This window comes from Coregonus clupeaformis, chromosome 35 (assembly GCF_020615455.1).
Source record: "Coregonus clupeaformis isolate EN_2021a chromosome 35, ASM2061545v1, whole genome shotgun sequence".
In the NCBI taxonomy this organism is placed as follows: Eukaryota; Metazoa; Chordata; class Actinopteri; order Salmoniformes; family Salmonidae; genus Coregonus; species Coregonus clupeaformis.
This window is the reverse complement of record NC_059226.1, coordinates 3120327-3140200: the sequence shown is the minus strand read 5'-3', so window position 1 is coordinate 3140200 and position 19874 is coordinate 3120327. Positions and strand designations below refer to the sequence as shown.

The 19874-nt window shown below is 45.8% G+C and overlaps 1 protein-coding gene across 5 annotated transcripts in view; it reads left to right on the top strand.

Moving 5' to 3' along the window:
- LOC121550361 (potassium voltage-gated channel subfamily C member 1-like) overlaps window positions 1–19874 on the top strand; it is a 94538-nt gene that overhangs the window by 43012 nt on the left and 31652 nt on the right. For 4 of the 5 annotated variants that reach the window (XM_045210764.1, XM_045210762.1, XM_045210761.1 and 1 more), the window contains exons 2-3: window positions 2547–3507; window positions 10410–10613. In XM_045210764.1, the coding sequence (XP_045066699.1) occupies window positions 2547–3507; window positions 10410–10613 (1165 nt within the window). Of the gene's footprint in view, window positions 1–2546; window positions 3508–10409; window positions 10614–17196; window positions 17391–19874 lie in introns of those variants that run through there. The other variant, XM_045210763.1, reaches the window with a different exon arrangement.

Below are 19874 nucleotides of genomic sequence, written 5' to 3'. Positions count from 1 at the left end.
CTTAAATAACCCTAACCTTAACCACACTGCTAACCCTAATACCTAAACCCTAACCTTAAATTAAGAACAAAAAGCACATTTTTGTTTTCATAAATTTTTACAATATAGCAGCTCAGTTAAAACAATTTGGCTAATCTATATTTCCATAGCTAGGCCTATCTCCTATTTTTGAAGATCAAGGGGTATTAAATTAATTGGAATGACAGAAAATCTGACAGACTCTGTTGTTGTTTTTTTATGTAAAGATATAGCCTAATCGTAGTATTATCTGTAGTAGAAATCAATGGGTTAGAAGAAGCCTACATAACCAAACAATGAAGTAAAAATTCAACATCTCTTTATGGCCAGCTATGTAAACTCTAACATTGATTTATCCTGCAATAGATGTTCAATTGTTAATATATATGTTTGTCTTCTTCTAATGCCTCTTAAGCAGGTTGATGTTTATGAGTCTTGTCCTTGAGGCAGAACTGAGTGATTTCAGCTAATTTGGTTTGTCATCATATTGGTCTCTGACTTGTGGTCAGACTCGCTCAGGTGGAACAAACTTAAATTCGCACATTTATTCAATGCTGATTTGAATGTCATTGAAAAAACAGAAAGGTGTCAAATAATTATTGAGCAAACATATTTTCTGAATCAGACAGGTTTTTTACATAGGCGATACATTGGAGATAATATAAGGCAAGTACTGGAAACAATAGAACACTATGAAAAATCTGGGAAGCCAGGCCTACTATTCATAACAGACTTCGAAAAGGCATTTGATAAAGTACGACTGGGGTTTATATATAAATGCCTGGAGCATTTCAATTTTGGACAATCTCTTATAAATTGGGTTAAAATCATATATAGTAACCCTAGGTGTAAAATAGTAAATAATTGCTATTTCTCCGAAAGTTTTAAACTGTCAAGAGGAGTGAAACAAGGTTGTCCACTATCGGCATATCTATTTATTATTGCCATTGAGATGTTGGCTACTAAAATCAGATCCAACAATAATATCAAGGGATTAGAAATCCAGGTCTTAAAAACAAAGGTGTCATTGTACGCTGATGATTCATGTTTTCTTTTAAATCCACAACTTGAATCCCTCCACAGCCTCATAGAGGATCTAGATACATTTTCTAACCTCTCTGGATTACAACCAAATTATGATAAATGTACTATATTACGTATTGGATCACTAAAAAATACAATTTTTACATTGCAATGTAGTTTACCAATAAAATGGTCTGATGGTGATGTGGATATACTCGGAATACATATCCCAAATGAAATAAATGATCTCACTCCAATACATTTTAATAGAAAGTTAGCAAAACTAGATAAGATCTTGCTACCAAGGAAAGGTAAATACCTGTCAATCTGTGGAAAAATCACCCTGATTAACTCTTCAGTATTATCCCAGTTTACCTATTGTCTTATAGTCTTGCCTATGCCTAGCGAACAGTTGTTAAAAAAATTATATGAGAAAAAAATGTTCCTTTTTATTTGGAACGGCAAGCCAGACAAAATTAAACGGGCCTATTTATATAATGAAATTATTAAATATTAAAGCATTAGACCTATCACTAAAAGCTTCAGTCATACAAAAGTTATACTTAAATCCGAACTGGTTCTCTAGAAAATTAGTAAGATTGTCTCACCCAATATTCAAGAATGGCCTTTTTCCCTTTATTCAGTTCTCCCCACTGTATGTGTATGTATGTGTATATGTGTATGTGTGTGTATATATATATGTGTATATGTATGTATGTATATATATATATATATATATATATATATATATATATATATATATATATATATATATATATATATATATATATATATATATATATATATATATATATATATATATATATATATATATATATATATATATACATATATATATATACATACATATATATATATATTTGTGAGAAGAAAAACATATGGGGGATTGGAAGTGATGCAGACAATTACATTGATGGAAGTTACAATCTATCTGAAATATTAAAGCTGATCTACCCCCTAAAAAAAATAAAAAATAAAATAGAAAGTATTTTCTGAATGTAAAAGTGATCCTAGAAATAATCATCTAGTTTTTCAGAAGTATCTGTAATCTGATTACAATATTTTTGCTGGTAACATAACTAATTACAGTCACAGCTTTTTTGTAATCCATGTAATCCGTTACTCCCCAATCCTAACTGCATGGTTGCTAGGTGGTTTGTTCAGTTGAACTGTGAGTTCATCAGAGTTTCTGTGTAAATGTTGGCTTTAGACCTAAAACTGTCTAAAACAGATCTATTCATGCAAAGTGGAAACCATTGGTGTTTTTTAGCAGTTTAGGTTAACCTCTGTTGCTGCATGTTTTCTGTGATACAGTATGTGAATGACATTAATCTGTAAATCGATGTGATCCTTTGGGTTAGGCTTCTGTGAGAATTCAATGAGCCCAAGAAACATAATCCTGTAACAGGCAACTAAGTAAAAAAACTTGAACCTAACTATCTTTCTCTCTCCTTCTCTCTCTCTCCCTCTCTCCTCTCCTCCAGTACTGTGCGTTCCTCTCCCTTCTGTTTATCCTCATCTCCATCACCACCTTCTGCCTGGAGACGCACGAGGCCTTCAACACCATCTACAACAAGACGGAGAACGTGACGGTGGGCAATGTGACGCGCGAGGAGATAGTCTACGAGGTGGTGACCGACGGCTGGCTCACCTATGTGGAGGGAACGTGCGTCATCTGGTTCACCATTGAGGTCATGATGCGCGTGATCTTCTGCCCCTGCAAGAAGGAGTTCTTCAGTAGCACCCTCAACATCATTGACTTTATTGCTATCATGCCCTTCTACCTGGAGGTGGCACTGAGTGGTCTGGATTCCAAAGCCGCCAAAGACGTGTTGGGCTTCCTGCGAGTGGTGCGCTTCGTCCGGATCCTGCGTATCTTCAAGTTGACGCGTCACTTCGTGGGCCTGCGGGTGCTGGGCCACACGCTCCGCGCCAGTACCAACGAGTTCCTCCTCCTCATCATCTTCCTCGCCCTCGGAGTGCTCATCTTCGCCACCATGATCTACTACGCCGAGCGCATCGGCGCCGACCCTGACGACCCTACGGCCGCCAAACACACAAACTTCAAGAACATCCCCATTGGCTTCTGGTGGGCCGTGGTCACCATGACCACTCTGGGCTACGGGGACATGTACCCCGAGACGTGGTCGGGGATGCTGGTGGGCGCGCTGTGCGCCCTGGCGGGGGTACTGACCATCGCCATGCCTGTTCCCGTCATCGTCAACAACTTTGGCATGTACTACTCACTGGCCATGGCCAAGCAGAAGCTGCCCAAGAGGAAGGGCAAGCACATCCCTCGGCCCACCATGCCTGGCTCGCCCAACTACTGCAAGCCAGACGCCCTGGCCATGGCCACCGCCGGGCCGGGTATGGTGGGCTCAGGAAGCCTGGGGGGAGGGGACTGCCCTCTGGCCCAGGAGGAGATCATCGAGATCAACAGGACAGGTGAGTAAAACAGGGGAGGGAGGAGAGGGATGGAGGGAGGGAGAGAAGGGGAGGAGAGGTGTGTGCGTGTGTGTGTGTGTGTGTGTTGTGAGTGTGTGTGTTTGTGTGTGTGTTTGTGTTTGTGTGCTGATGCAGTATATTTGAAATCTATCTAGAGTGACTGACTGCTGGGGACCTGCAGCATCCCTCACACTAATATTACAATAGTATGATCAAATTACCCCGATCACTCTCTCGACATGATGTGGTGTCTCTGCTTGTCTCTGACTCCCATATAACTAACCCATAGTACCAAAACATTATACCCCATGTCTGAATCGCTGTACTGTACTTTAACCGATAAAGAAAACCCATAAGATACTGGGACAGTCTTAAAACACACACACACACACACACACACACAAACAAGCTGATGAGGTCAGATAGACTCCGTAACTCTTTATAGAGCAGGGTGATCCCATAATCTAACCCCCTCCACCCTCATCCTTCTCTCTCTGCTGGGGAGCTCTCAACACGTCGGCTTTAACGTTTAAAAATATTTGGTTGCGAAGATTGGCCTGTCAAAACGCTGTTTGACAGAGGACAGAAATGTAATTAAACTTGAAGAGTAGAGCGGGGTGGTGGGGGTGATGGTGGAGGGGTGGGGGAGGGTGGTATTGGGAGAAGGATTAGTTATGACAAGAGAGAAGTTGAGAAGCATGTAAAATGGCATTAGAGAGGGCCCTTCAATTTACACATGTAAGCTAATCAGAGCCTGATACATACACTTTTGTGCGTGTGCGTGCACTCACACACACACACACACACACACACACACACACACACACACACACACACACACACACACACACACACACACACACACAGTCTTGTACAGCTAACCTTCTGGGTACACACAATTCAGTCCCATTCAAAATCCTATTTTCCCTAACTCCTAAACCTAACCCTAACCCGTACTCTTACCCTTACCCTAACCTTAACCCTAACCCTAAACCTAACCCTAGCTCCTAACCCTAACCCTAACCCTAAAACTAACCGTAGCTCCTAACCCTAACCCTAACCCTCCACACACACACACACACACATACACACACACACACACACACGCACACACCCCTACATACATTTGTACATCATATCGGCCTATTTCCCTCTTGCACTAGCAACCCCCCACACTAGTAATAAATAGGCTTTTGTATGTGTGTGTGTTTGTAGGGACATGCCAGTGCCGATCAGCTGGTGAGTTCATACAGCCGAAAGAGCTCCTTCTGTCAGCACTGCTTACAGCCCAGGAGAGGAGACAAGTGTAGCTCAGTTGGTAGAGCAGGGTTGTGGATTCGATTCCCACGGGGGACCAGTACCAAAAAAGTATTAAAATGTATGCACTCACTACTGTAAGTTGCTCTGGATAAGAGCATCTGCTAAATGATTAAAATGAGAAGAGGGTGTGGAGGAAGAGAGGATTGGAGGGGAGGATGTAGAGGAAAAGAGGGGGTAAGAGAGGATTGGAGGGGTGGGTGTGGAGGAGAAGAGGGGGTAAGAGGATTGGAGGGGAGAATGTAGAGGAAAAGAGGGGGTAAGAGAGGATTGGAGGGGTGGGTGTGGAGGAGAAGAGGGGGTAAGAGAGGATTGGAGGGGTGAGTGTGTAGGAAAAGAGGGGGTAAGAGAGGATTGGAGGGGTGGGTGTGGAGGAGAAGAGGGGGTAAGAGGTTTGGAGGGGTGGGTGTGGAGGAGAAGAGGGGGTAAGAGAGGATTGGAGGGGAGGATGTAGAGGAAAAGAGGGGGTAAGAGAGGATTGGAGGGGTGAGTGTGGAGGAGAAGAGGGGGTAAGAGGATTGGAGGGGTGGGTGTGGAGGAGAAGAGGGGGTAAGAGAGGATTGGAGGGGTGGGTGTGGAGGAGAAGAGGGCGCTACAAAACGTAACATACAAAAAGAATGGAGAGGCTTTGACCCTGATCTCTTTCCTGTTACTTTATCTACCTTTCAATCTCAGTTTTTCTCTTTCTTTCTTTCTTTCTTTCTTTCTTTCTTTCTTTCTTTCTTTCTTTCTTTCTTTCTTTCTTTCTTTCTTTCTTTCTTTCTTTCTTTCTTTCTTTCTTTCTTTCTTTCTTTCTTTCTTTCTTTCTTTCTTTCTTTCTTTCTTTCTTTCTTTCTTTCTTTCTTTCTTTCTATTTTGCTTTCTTTTACTCCATCTAGGCTCAGTCTGTTTGAATGTTTTAGGGCCGGTTTCCGGGATACAGATTAAGCATAGTCCTAGACTAAAAAACTATTTCAATCAAGAATTTCCATTGAACATGCCTTTTAGTCTAGGACTAAGCTTAATCTGTGTCTGGGAAACTGGCCCCTGAAGTCTAAGGACGTGTCCGAATACCCATACTTAGTCCTAAATAGTATCAAATCAAATCAAATGTATTTGTCACATGCGCGGAATACTACAGGTGTAGACCTTACCGTGAAATGCTTACTTACAAGTCCTTAACTAACAATGCAGTTCAAGAAATAGAGTTAAGAAAATATTGACTAAATAAACTAAAGTAAAAAAAAGTAAAAATAATAACACAATAAAATAACAATAATGAGGCTTTTGGACCTAGACTTGCCGTGCGGTAGCAGAGAGAACAGTCTATGACTTTGGTGACTGTAGTCTTTGAAAAATGTTTGGGCCTTCCTCTAACACCGAATAGTATATAGGAAGCTTGACCCCAGTGATGTTCTGGGCCGTAAGCACTACCCTCTGTAGTGCCTTACAGTCGGATGCCAAGCAGTTCCCATACCAGGAGGTGATGCAGCAGGTCAGGATGCTCTCGATGGTGCAGCTGTATAACTTTTTGAGGATCTGGGGACCCATGCCAAATCTTTTCAGCCTCCTGAGGGGGAGTAGGCCATTTGATTATATGAAAAAAATATTGATTATACATTAAATGCCAGATGTCATACCCATTTTGGCTTTTTTCTAGTAGAATTCGCTGCACACTAATGAGGAAGATAATCGTCTTTTCACACTCACGTGTGTTCGACAACAGCTGAAAATAATGAATGAAAACAAATAATAACACGAGAAAGTAAGTAAGCTACAGGGTCAGTGCTAATAACATATTTACAATGAAAAATATAGCCGGACTTGTTGCTCTTGTATTGTTTTGAACTGTCACAACAGTCTATGCTGCTGAGGCATCTGGTCTCCATGTTACCTCCTGACAAAAGCTAGTCAGATGTACTAAACCTGCCATCAAAAACAACAGCATCAAGGAACACAGCCCCGTGTAGCTCAGTTGGTAGAGCATGGCGCTTGCAACGCCAGGGTTGTGGCTTTGTTTCCCACGGGGGGCCAGTATAAATAAAAATAAATAAATAAAATGTATGCACTCACTAACTGTAAGTTGCTCTGGATAAGAGCATCTGCTAAATGACTAAAATGTAAAATGTAAGATAAAAGATGGCCTTTTCTTTTTTTCTAATTTGCTCTGCTTGGCTGTCAACTGGTGCGTGGCTGTATCCTTTTGATAAATAATGCAGGTATAAACAGGTAAATACAACAAATATTTACAGATTCATCCAGAATATCACAGTGTTCAAACATGTAGCTATTTGGACATGAGAGGGAGGAAGGTAAGAAGTGGTAGTCAGGGGGAAAGAAAGTGGTGAAGAGGGGGAAAGAGGGAGGGAGGTAAGAAGAGGTAAGGAGGGACAGAGTGTATAGTGATCTTCATACTTCAGTTTTGTAGTTGGTATAGTGAGTGATCTTAATGAAGCCTCTTACTTTAATGAATATTTGACCTCTTAATGTTCCGACGCCCCCTGGCTCCACTACCAGGTGTTGCCACAGCATCGTGTTATACGCCTGTTTGAACACACACACGCTCACAGACATATGCACGCACGCACACACACGCTCAATGACATATACTGCACACACACGCTCACAAATACACACACACACCTCTCTCCCTCTCTCACACCTCTCCCTCTCTCTGTAATATGCTATTTACTGAATTTATCTCTCTTTCTCTCTCACACTCCCTCTCCCTCCAGCTCTCTTTCTCATTTACTCTCTGCAATCTCTGTTCCTTTCTCTGTCTTTCTGCCCCCTACAATCTCTCTCTCTCTCTCTCTCTCTCTCTCTCTCTCTCTCGCTTACTCTCTCTCTCTTTCTCTCTCTTCTCTCTCTCTCTTTCTCTCTCTTCTCTCTCTCTCTTTCTCTCTCTCCCCCTCCCTCTCTCTCTCCCCGTCCATCTCCCCCCCCCCCTCTCGCTGTCTCTCTGCGTCGCTGTGTGTCGTTGTGAGGTTTGGCCCTCTGGGTTATTTCTGTAAATTGTTGAGCAGTAACTCACGTCAAATTAGATTTGACAGCTGTGTCGGAAGCTATAAGCACAAGTTACCCCGCAGTATCTCCCCGTGAGTGTGTGCGCGCGCGCGTGTGCGTGTGCACGAGTGCGCATATACAGTTGAAGTCGGAAGTTTACATACACTTAGATTGGAGCCATTAAAACTCATTTTTCAACCACTCCACACATTTCTTGTTAACAAACTATAGTTTTGGCAAGTCGGTTAGGACATCTATCTTTGTGCATGTTTACAGACAGATTATTTCACTTATAATTCACTGTATCACAATTCCAGTTGGTCAGAAGTTTACATACACTAAGTTGACTGTGCCTTTAAACAGCTTGGAAAATTCCAGAAAATGATGGCATGGCTTTAGAAGCTTCTGATAGGCTAATTGACATCATTTGAGTCAATTGGAGGTGTACCTGTGGATGTATTTCAAGGCCTACCTTCAAACTCAGTGCCTCTTTGCTTGACATCATGGGAAAATCAAAAGAAATCAGCCAAGACCTCAGAATTTTTTTTTTAGACCTCCACAAGTCTGGTTCATCCTTGGGAGCAATTTCCAAACGCCTGAAGGTACCACGTTCATCTGTACAAACAATAGTATGCAAGTATAAACACCATGGGACCACACAGCCGTCATACCGCTCAGAAAGGGACGCGTTCTGTCTCCTAGAGATGAACGTACTTTGGTGCGAAAAGTGCAAATCAATCCCAGAACAACAGCAAAGGACCTTGTGAAGATGTTGGAGGAAACGGGTACAAAAGTATCTATATCCACAGTAAAACAAGTCCTATATCGACATAACCTGAAAGGCCGTTCAGCAAGTAAGAAGCCACTGCTCCAAAACCGCCATAAAAAAGCCAGACTATGGTTTGCAACTGCACATGGGGACAAAGATCGTACTTTTTGGAGAAATGTCCTCTGGTCTGATGAAACAAAAATAGAACTGTTTGGTCATAATGACCATTGTTATGTTTGGAGGAAAAAGGGGTCTGCTTGCAAGCAGAAGAACACCATCCCAGCCGTGAAGCACGGGGGTGGCAGCATCATGCTGTGGGGGTGCTTTGCTGCAGGAGGGACTGGTGCACTTTACAAAATAGATGGCATCATGAGGAAGGAAAATGATGTGGATATATTGAAGTGACATCTCAAGACATCAGTCAGGAAGTTAAAGCTTGGTTGCAAATGGTCTTCCAAATGGACAATGAGCCCAAGCATACTTCCAAAGTTGTGGCAAAATGGCTTAAGGACAACAAAGTCAAGGTATTGGAGTGGCCATCACAACGCCCTGACCTCAATCCTATAGAAAATGTGTGGGCAGAACTGAAAAAGCGTGTGCGAGCAAGGAAGCCTACAAACCTGACTCAGTTACACCAGCTCTGTCAGGAGGAATGGGCCAAAATTCACCCAATGTATTGTGGGAAGCTTGTGGAAGGCTACCTGAAACGTTTGACCCAAGTTAAGCAATTTAAAGGCAATGCTACCAAATACTAATTGAGTGTATTTACATTTCTGACCCACTGGGAATATGATGGATGAAATAAAAGCTGAAATAAATAATTCTCTCTACTATTATTCTGATATTTCACATTCTTAAAATAAAGTGGTGATCCTAACTGACCTAAGACAGGGAATTTTTACTAGGATTAAATGTCAGGAATTGTGAAAAACTGAGTTTAAATGTATTTGGCTAAGGTGTATGTAAACTTCCGACATCAACTGTATGTGAGTATCTACACTGTATAGTATCTCTCAGTTCCCCCTCTCTCTCTCTCCTTCCTCCCCTTCTCTCTTCTCTTTCTCTTGCTCTGCCCCTCTCTCTCTTTTGCTGTGTGTGTGTGTGTTAATGTAATGATACTCAGCTCAGTGTGTGTGTGGACCTGGAGAGGCTGGGCTCCTACCTCCCCTCCTCCACTGCAGTGTTTTGGTCACATGATGAGCAGGACACTAATGTTATTTTCTCCTTTCCTTCTATACCTTCTATACCTTCCTCCCCCTGTCCCGCTCTTACACATCACCCTCTTCTATTTCTCCTTCTTCATTCTTGTCCGTCTCTACTTCCTTGTTCTTACTATCTCACCTTAAACCTAATTGATCTGGTTGTCATGCCTTTCCCCATCCCCCCTTTTCCTGCTACTTATTTATTTCTCTGCCTTCTCTCCTCTCCATTTATCCCCCTCTTCTTACACATTCTTCCTCCTCCCCTTCTCTTCCTTTCTCTTTCTACCGCCCCACTTTATCTCTCTCCTGCCCTCGACATATTTTCTCTCTTCCTCCTCTCCATCCTTTTCTCTCTCCTTTTCTCTCTCCCACCCTTCTCCTTCCCCCTTTCCTTACACCCCAACCCCCTCACCTTCTCTTTCTTCGTCCCTACTTATTTCTCCCTCTGTCCCTCCCTACCTCTTCTTCCTTCCACCCCTCTCTCCCACCTCCTCACCCTTCTCTGTCGACCCTCCTTACCTCTTCTTACATGCCTCATCTCCCCCCTCCCCCCAACCCCTCCCTCCCCTATCTCTCTCCTCCTTCCCCTCTCTCCCCTCTCTTCTTCCCCCTCCCCCTGTCCCCTCCAGATTCCAAGCAGAATGGCGACGCGGCCAACGCAGCCCTGGCTAACGAGGACTGCCCCACCATAGACATGGTGCTTGGGGAGGAGAGAAGTCCTGCCACTGGGGGTCTGGGCACCGGCGGGAGCCGCGAGCGCTATCCCCATGACCGAGCCTGCTTCCTCCTCAGTACCGGAGAGTTCCGTGCCACAGACGGCAACGTGAGGAAAGGTACGCCCGGGTCAGGCTCAGGGTCAGGGCCGGGGTCAGAGCTGGGGTCAGAATCAGGGCCTGTGCTCCGCCATACCCAAGGGTTCAGTAGCTCGACACTCAGCAGCTCCACACTCACTGTGTGCTCATGACACATCCATACACACGTACACATAAACATACACACGCACACACACATACACAACTATACACTTCAGAGCTGGTTCAAGTACCTTAGGTCAAATACTTTCATTAAACTTAACAGTATTTGAGGTGTGCTTAATTCAGCTTGGGGTTTACACTTTTGGAACTATTCCATTGGTTCCATCGTACCAGGCAAACGTAATCAATTGCAGCTCTTGGAATAATTTGACTTCCAATTTACACATACATACACACACACACACTAAGGAAAACTACCTCCTCTCCTCTCCCCCTCCCCCTCCCCCTCCTCATATTCCTCATAATCATTTTGACTGACAGTCACAGACACCACCCACAATATCCACAGGCGGTTTTGAGCTGTCTCACTCTCCAGACCTTCCTATATGAACTGGGTTATGCCACATTATGGCATAAGTGAAATATCAATGGATTGATATTTTGTCGGACCAATTCCCACATGCTGTATTCAATAACATTGGCACCCCACGTCTACTACTGTATATCTAAATGTGCTGTGGTGCTTTCTATTACCGTTTTGGACACTGGAGTTATAACATAAAATAACATATAGGTATTATTGCCTGAGTTTGGTACATATCAATACAATATCAATACATATCAGTACATTTCAATAGTGCTCCATTGTAGCTCAGTTGGTTGAGCTTTAATGCACATTTTCACAGCCTGTTCTGAAACGAGATCAGTACAGTACGATCGCTGACTGAATAGCTATCACACTGCATCTGGCTGTCAATCTATCTTCTACTGCCTGTAGTCATGCTATCTATCTATCTATCTATCTACAGTCGTGGTCAAAAGTTTTGAGAATGACACAAGTATTGGTCTTCACAAAGTTCGCTGCTTCAGTGTTATGAGATATTTTTGTCAGATGTTACTATGGCATACTGAAGTACAGTGAGGGAAATAAGTATTTGACCCCTCTGCAAAACATGACTTAGTACTTGGTGGCTAAACCATTGTTGGCAATCACAGATGTCAGACATTTCTTGTAGTTGGCCACCAGGTTTGCACACATCTCAGGAGGGATTTTGTCCCACTCCTCTTTGCAGATCTTCTCCAAGTCATTAAGGTTTCGAGGCTGACGTTTGGCAACTCAAACCTTCAGCTCCCTCCATGTCACGATCGTCGTAATGAACGGACCAAGGCGCAGCGTGATATCCGTACATCTTTTTAATAGTGTACTCTGCAACACGATACAAAAATACAAAACAACAAAACGAAACGTGAAGTCCTCGGTCAGGAACACAAACCAACACGGAACAAGATCCCACAAAACACAAGTGCACAACAGGCTGCCTAAGTATGGTTCCCAATCAGAGACAACAAGCAACAGCTGATTCACGTTGCCTCTGATTGAGAACCACCCCGGCCAACATAGAAACACATAACCTAGAACAGAACATAGAACACAAAACATAGACCCTACACACCCTGGCTCAACATATAAGAGTCCCCAGAGCCAGGGCGTGACAGTACCCCCCCCAAAGGCGCGGACTGCGACCGCGCCAACATAAACCCAACAGGGGAGGGGCCGGTTGGGCATTCCGCCTCGGAGGCGGATCCGGCTCCGGGCGTGACCACCACCCTCTAACAACCCCCCCGTAGCGCCCCTGGTCTGGTCTGGCCCCGCTGGCTGGAGCTGGACTGGACATCGGTGGAGCGGATTGCTTAGGCTCCGGTGTGGAGCAGCTGTACCTGACCAGGCACCGGTGAAACAGGCACGGGCTGTGCCGGACTGACGACGCGCACCACAGGCTTGGTGCGTGGAGCAGGGACGGGCCGGACCGGGCTGGCGACGCGCACCACAGGCTTGGTGCGGGGAGCAGGAACGGGCCGGACCGGGCTGACGTCGCGCACCACTGGCTTGGTGCGGGGAGCAGGAACGGGCCGGACCGGGCTGACGTCGCGCACCACTGGCTTGGTGCGGGGAGCAGGAACGGGCTGGACCGGGCTGACGTCGCGCACCACTGGCTTGGTGCGGGGAGCAGGAACGGGCCGGACCGGGCTGACATCGCGCACCACTGGCTTGGTGCGGGGAGCAGGAACGGGCTGGACCGGGCTGACGACGCGCACCACAGGCTTGGTGCGGGGAGCAGGAACAGGCCGGGTCGGGCTGGCAAAGCGCACCATTGGCTTGGTGCGGGGAGCAGGAACAGGCCGGGCCAGGCTGGCGACGCGCACCATTGGCTTGGTGCGAGGGGCAGGAACAGGCCGGGCCGGGCTGGCGACGCGCACCACAGGCTTGGTGCGGGAGCAGGAACAGGCCGGGCCGGGCTGGCGACGCGTACCATAGGCTTGGTGCGGGGAGCAGGAACAGGCCGGGCCGGGCTGGCGACGCGCATCACAGGCTTGGTGCGAGGGACAGGAACAGGCCGGACCGGGCTGGCGACGCGCACCACAGGCTTGGTGCGAGGGGCAGGAACAGGCCGGGCCGGGCTGACGAAGCGCACCACTGGCTTGGTGCGGGGAGCAGGAACAGGCCAGGCCGGGCTAGCGACGCGCACCACAGGCTTGGTGCGAGGGGCAGGAACAGGCCGGGCCGGGCTGGCGACGCGCATCACAGGCTTGGTGCGAGGGACAGGAACAGGCCGGACCGTACTGGGAACACACACCACTGGCCTTGTGTGGGGATCAGGAACGGGCCGGACCGGACTGGACTGGTAACACACCTCAGTACCTCTCGCCGTGCCTCTACACTCTCCTTCCCTCTACTGACCAATGGCCCCCGTAACCTGGTGGCCTTCTCTCCTCGTCCACAAACTCGCCCTTTATCTGCCTCCAGCAGCCCCGTCGTCCATGCCGTGTGCCCCCCCAAAAAAAATCATTGGGGGTGCCTCTCGCCTGTCCAACGACGGCCCGGTTGGCGCCGCTTCTCCTCTCCTGCCTGGGTCTCCCCCTTCATCGCCCTCCGGTAACGGACAGCCTCCTCCTCCGTGATCTGCCCCCAACCGAGGAGGACATCCACTAACGTTACCTCCGGCGTTTGCTCCTGGACACGCTGCTTGGTCCTGTATTGGTGGGATCTTCTGTCACGATCGTCGTAATGAACGGACCAAGGCGCAGCGTGATATGCGTACATCTTTTTAATAGTGTACTCTGCAACACGATACAAAAATACAAACAACAAAACGAAACGTGAAGTCCTCGGTCAGGAACACAAACCAACACGGAACAAGATCCCACAAAACACAAGTGCACAACAGGCTGCCTATGTATGGTCCCCAATCAGAGACAACAAGCAACAGCTGATTCACGTTGCCTCTGATTGAGAACCACCCCGGCCAACATAGAAACACATAACCTAGAACAGAACATAGAACACAAAACATAGACCCTACACACCCTGGCTCAACATATAAGAGTCCTCAGAGCCAGGGCGTGACACTCCACAGATTTTCTATGGGATTAAGGTCTGGAGACTGGCTAGGCCACTCCAGGACCTTAATGTGCCTCTTCTTGAGCCACTCCTTTGTTGCCTTGGCCGTGTGTTTTGGGTCATTGTCATGCTGGAATACCCATCCACGACCCATTTGCAATGCCCTGGCTGAGGGAAGGAGGTTCTCACCAAAAATTTGACGGTACATGGCCCCGTCCATCGTCCCTTTGATGCGGTGAAGTTGTCCTGTCCCCTTAGCAGAAAAACACCCCCAAAGCATAATGTTTCCACCTCCATGTTTGATGGTGGGGATGGTGTTCTTGGGGTCATAGGCAGCATTCCTCCTCCTCCAAACACGGCGAGTTGAGTTGATGCCAAAGAGCTCGATTTTGGTCTCATCTGACCACAACACTTTCACCCAGTTCTCCTCTGAATCATTCAGATGTTCATTGGTAAACTTCAGACAGGCCTGTATATGTGCTTTCTTGAGCAGGGTGGCCTTGCGGGCGCTAAAGGATTTCAGTCCTTCACGGCGTAATGTGTTACCAATTGTTTTCTTGGTGACTATGGTCCCAGCTGCCTTGAAATCATTGACAAGATCCTCCCGTGTAGTTCTGGGCTGATTCCTCACCGTTCTCATGATCATTGCAACTCCACGAGGTGAGATCTTGCATGGCCGAGGGAGATTGACAGTTATTTTGTGTTTCTTCCATTTGCGAATAATCACACCAACTGTTGTCACCTTCTCACCAAGCTGCTTGGCGATGGTCTTGTAGCCCATTCCAGCCTTGTGTAGGTCTACAATCTTGTCCCTGACATCCTTGAAGAGCTCTTTGGTCTTGGCCATGGTGGAGAGTTTGGAATCTGATTGATTGATTGCTTCTGTGGACAGGTGTCTTTTATACAGGTAACAAACTGGGATTAGGAGCACTCCCTTTAAGAGTGTGCTCCTAATCTCAGCTCGTTACCTGTATAAAAGACACCTGGGAGCCAGAAATCTTTTTGATTGAGAGGGGGTCAAATACTTATTTCCCTCATTAAAATGCAAATCAATTTATAACATTTTTGACATGGGTTTTTCTGGATTTTTTTCTCTCACTGTTCAAATAAACCTACCATTAAAAATTATAGACTGATCATGTCTTTGTCAGTGGGCAAACGTACAAAATCAGCAGGGGATTAAATACTTTTTTCCCTCACTGTATAATTACAAGCATTCCATAAGTGTCAAAGGCTTTTATTGACAATTACATTAAGTTTATGCAAAGAGTCAATATTTGTAGTGTTGACCCTTCTTTTTCAAGACCTCTGCAATCCGCCCTGGCATGCTGTCAATTAACTTCTGGGCCACATCCTGACTGATGGCAGCCCATTCTTGCATAATCAATGCTTGGAGTTTTTGTTTGTCCACCAGCCTCTTGAGGATCGACCGCAAGTTCTCAATGGGATTAAGGTTTGGGGAGTTTCCTGGCCATGGACCCAAAATGTTGATGTTTTGTTCCCTGAGCCACTTAGTTATCACTTTTGCCTTATGGCAAGGTGCTCCATCATGCTGGAAAAGGCATTTGTCGTCACCAAACTGTTCTTGGATGGTTGCGAGAAGTTGCTCTCGGAGGATGTGTTGGTACCATTCTATATTCATGGCTGTGTTCTTAGGCAAAATTGTGAGTGAGCCCACTCCCTTGGCTGAGAAGCAACCCCACACATGAATGGTCTCAGGATGCTTTACTGTTGGCATGACACAGGACTGATGGTAGCGCTCACGTCTTCTCCGGACAAGGTGTTTTCCGGATGCCCCAAACAATCGGAAAGGGGATTCATCAGAGAAAATGACTTTACCCCAGTCCTCAGCAGTCCAATCCCTGTACCTTTTGCAGAATATCAGTCTGTCCCTGGTGTTTTTCCTGGAGAGAAGTGGCTTCTTTGCTGCCCTTCTTGACACCAGGCCATCCTCCAAAAGTATTCTCTTCACTGTGCGTGCAGATGCACTCACACCTGCCTGCTGCCATTCCTGAGCAAGCTCTGCACTGGTGGTGCCCCGATCCCGCAGCTGAATCAACTTTAGGAGACGGTCCTGGCACTTGCTGGACTTTCTTGGGCGCCCTGACGCCTTCTTCACAACAATTGAACCTCTCTCCTTGAAGTTCTTGATGATCCGATAAATGGTTGATTTAGGTGCAATCTTACTAGCAGCAATATCCTTGCCTGGGAAGCCCTTTTTGTGCAAGCAATGATGACGGCACGTGTTTCCTTGCAGGTAACTATGGTTAACAGAGGAAGAACAATGATTTCAAGCACCATGCTCCTTTTAAAGCTTCCAGTCTGTTATTCTAACTCAATCAACATGACAGAGTGATCTCCAGCCTTGTCCTTGTCAACACTCTCACCTGTGTTAACGAGAGAATCACTGACATGATGGCAGCTGGTCCTTTTGTTGCAGGGCTGAAATGCAGTGGACATGTTTTTGGGGGATTAAGTTCATTTTCATGGCAAATAGGGACTTTGCAATGAATTGCAATTCATCTGATCACTCTTCATGACATTCTGGAGTATATGCAAATTGTCATCATCAAAACTGAGGCAGCAGACTTTGTGAAAATTAGTATTTGTGTCATTCTCAAAACTTTTGACCACGACTGTATATTGTGGCTCTCATTCTGGCTCTCATTTATTGGTCACGCTTTCTTTCCCTTTGTCTCTCTCTCTCCTCTCCACACCCTGTCTGCTTGCAATCGCTCCACCCATCCATTCATCCTCCCTCCTCTCCCCTCCTCTCCTCCTCCCCTCCATTTCTCCATGCTTTCTCACTGGTCATGCATGCTCTTTTTCATTTACCTTTTACCACTCACCTGCTTCTTCTTTCACCTGACATCCCCATGGTTCTACCTCCAACAATCCAACCCCTTCCACCCACCATTTTGTACCGCCACCTCAACCTCAACCTAAAACTAACCCCCCGCCCGGCCTGCCCCTGACGTCCCCGATCCCAAATACACTCCTCTACAAACCCCACTCCAACACTCCCCTCACAACAAACACCAGACGCTGCAGCGGCCGGCCCGGCATCCCCCCCAGGAGAGGAGTGGTTCAAGCCAGAGGGGCTTCTGCTACAGCAGGACCTCAATGCAAACTCTGCCTCCTCCTGGATCAAACCATAGCGATACAGAGGTAACACAAAAGACACATACAGAAGTTTGGTTGAAAGCACAATGAGGAAACACACAGTAACATGGCAAGCGTGCGCACGCACACACATACACACATGCACATGCACACACACACGCACACGCTCACAAACCACAGCAAAGCACACACGAAGCAACATGCCCCCCATACACACACACTCTTGAAAGGTTGTATGTTTAAGAATGTATGACAGTTAATTGCTTGTTACAGTAAAGCTTTAAAATTTGGTTCAGCATTTTCATGGTGGATTATGGTCCTAAGTGTAGGGTGGGAGGGTAAATGTATGTGTGTTCGTGCCCGGGTGCGTGTGTGTGCGTGCATATTTGTGTGTGTGTGTGTGTGTGTGTTCGTGCATGGGTGCGTGTGTGCGCGTTCTCTATGTGTGTTTGTGTGTGTGTGCATAAAGTGCCCTCCTGAATTATTGGCACCATACTGTATGAACTATTGTTGTTTATCAGCTTGATCTTACACTTAAAATATCATATGAATCTAACCTTTAATTTAGTTAAAATTGTTCCCCCCCCCAAAAAATAGTTTATTTTATTCAATAATATGCATGTCACAATTATTGGCACACCTGTATTTAGTGCTTTGTGCACCCTCCCTTTGCCAAGATAACAGCTCTGAGTCGTCTCCAATAATGTTTGATGAGGTGGGAGAACACATAGGAAGGGATTTGAGACCATTCCTCTATACAGAAACTCTCCAGATCCTTCAGATTCCGAGGTCCATGCCTGTGGACTCTCCTCTTCAGCTCATCCCACAGGTTTTCTATGGGGTTTAGGTCAGGGGACTGGGAGGGCCATGGCAAAACCTTGATTCTGTGGTCAGTGAACCATTTGCGTGTGGATTCAGAGGTATGCTTTGGATCATTGTCCTGCTGGATGACCCAGTTTTAGCCTCCTGGCAGAGACAGACAGGTTTTGGCCTAAAATCTCCTGGTACTTGATGGAGTCCATGATGCCATGTATTATAACAAGTTTCCCAGGGCCTTTGGAAGTAAAACAGGCCACAACATCACAGGTCCACCACCATACTTCAAAATGGGGATTAGGTTATTTTCTGCATGACCATGGCTCTTTTTACGCCTGACCCACCTCTGGTGTTTGTTGCCAAAAAGCCCTATTTTAGTCTCATCAGACCATAGAACCTGGTTCCAATCAATGTTCCAATGACATTTAGCAAACTCCAGGCGCTTACGCTTGTAGTTTGGTGACAGCAGAGGTGGTAACCCTTCCAAATAGGTTGTTGGCATGGAGGTGGCGTCTAATTGTAGTTTTGGAGAGTTGGTGACCCCAAGATGTAACCAACTTTAGCAATTCTCCAACTGTGATCCTTGGATAATTTTTTGCCTCTTGAACCATCCTTCTCACTGTGCATGGGGGCAAAATAAAGTTGCGTCCTCTTCCAGGCAGGATTATCACAGCTCCAGTTGTTTTACATTTCTTAATTATTGCCCTAATAGTGGAGATAGCTACATGCCTGAAAATACATATATTTTTATAGCCATTGCCTGATTTGTGAAGGTCAGCAACCTTTAATCTAATTTCATTTGTGTGTTCTCTGGCCTTTCCCATGTTGATGGATGACTAAGGGAGTTTAGCCTGTGTGTCACCTCATATTTATACCCCAGTGAAATAGGAAGTCATGGATGGACCAATTAAGAGTTCCCAAAGAGTCAGATGAACTTTAAAAAGTAAAATCGGAATATACATAAATTAGATTTTGTTCATAAGAATTTCTAGGGGTGCCAATAAATGTGACACGCATGTTTTTGAGTAAAATAATTATTTGTTGATGACATTCTTCTTCTTCTTTTTTTACTCAATTAAAGGTCAGATTCTATGATATTTTGAGTGTAAGATCAAGCTGATAAACAACAATGACATTTTTTCACAGCCTTTTTTCTTCATATTTACCTAGGGTGCCAATAATTCAGGAGGGCACTGTACATCAATGTATGTTTGGAAATGTATGTGTTTACATCTCCCCACATTTAACACAGTTCGCCCCAACTATGGCTTAGCCTTTGGTCAATTTCATTCAGTTCAACTACTGCACTTAACCTTACATTACACACACAGACACACACACACACACACACACACACACACACACACACACACACACATAACACACACACACACACACCTCACAACCTTTATCCTCCTTTTCTGCCCTCCAGATGACCCCAAACCCTCTCTCAGTCCCTGCAGACCAGTGTAGTCCTCTCTCTCTCTCTCTCTCTCCTCCTCACTCTCTCTCTCTCTCTCTCTCTCTCTCTCTCTCTCTCTCTCCTCTCTCTCTCTCTCTCTCTCTCTCTCTCCTCACTCTCTCTCTCTCTCTCTCCTCACTCTCTCTCTCTCTTACTCAACCCTCTCTTCTCTCTCTCTCTCTCTCTCTCTCGCAAGCAAAACGCCACAACCGTTTTCCACTGAGGGGTGAGAGAATGTGCCCTGAGCGAACGGGGCCGATTGGACCTACATGACTCATTGGATCCAATAGAGGGGGAAAGAGAGAGGGAGCTGGGCTTA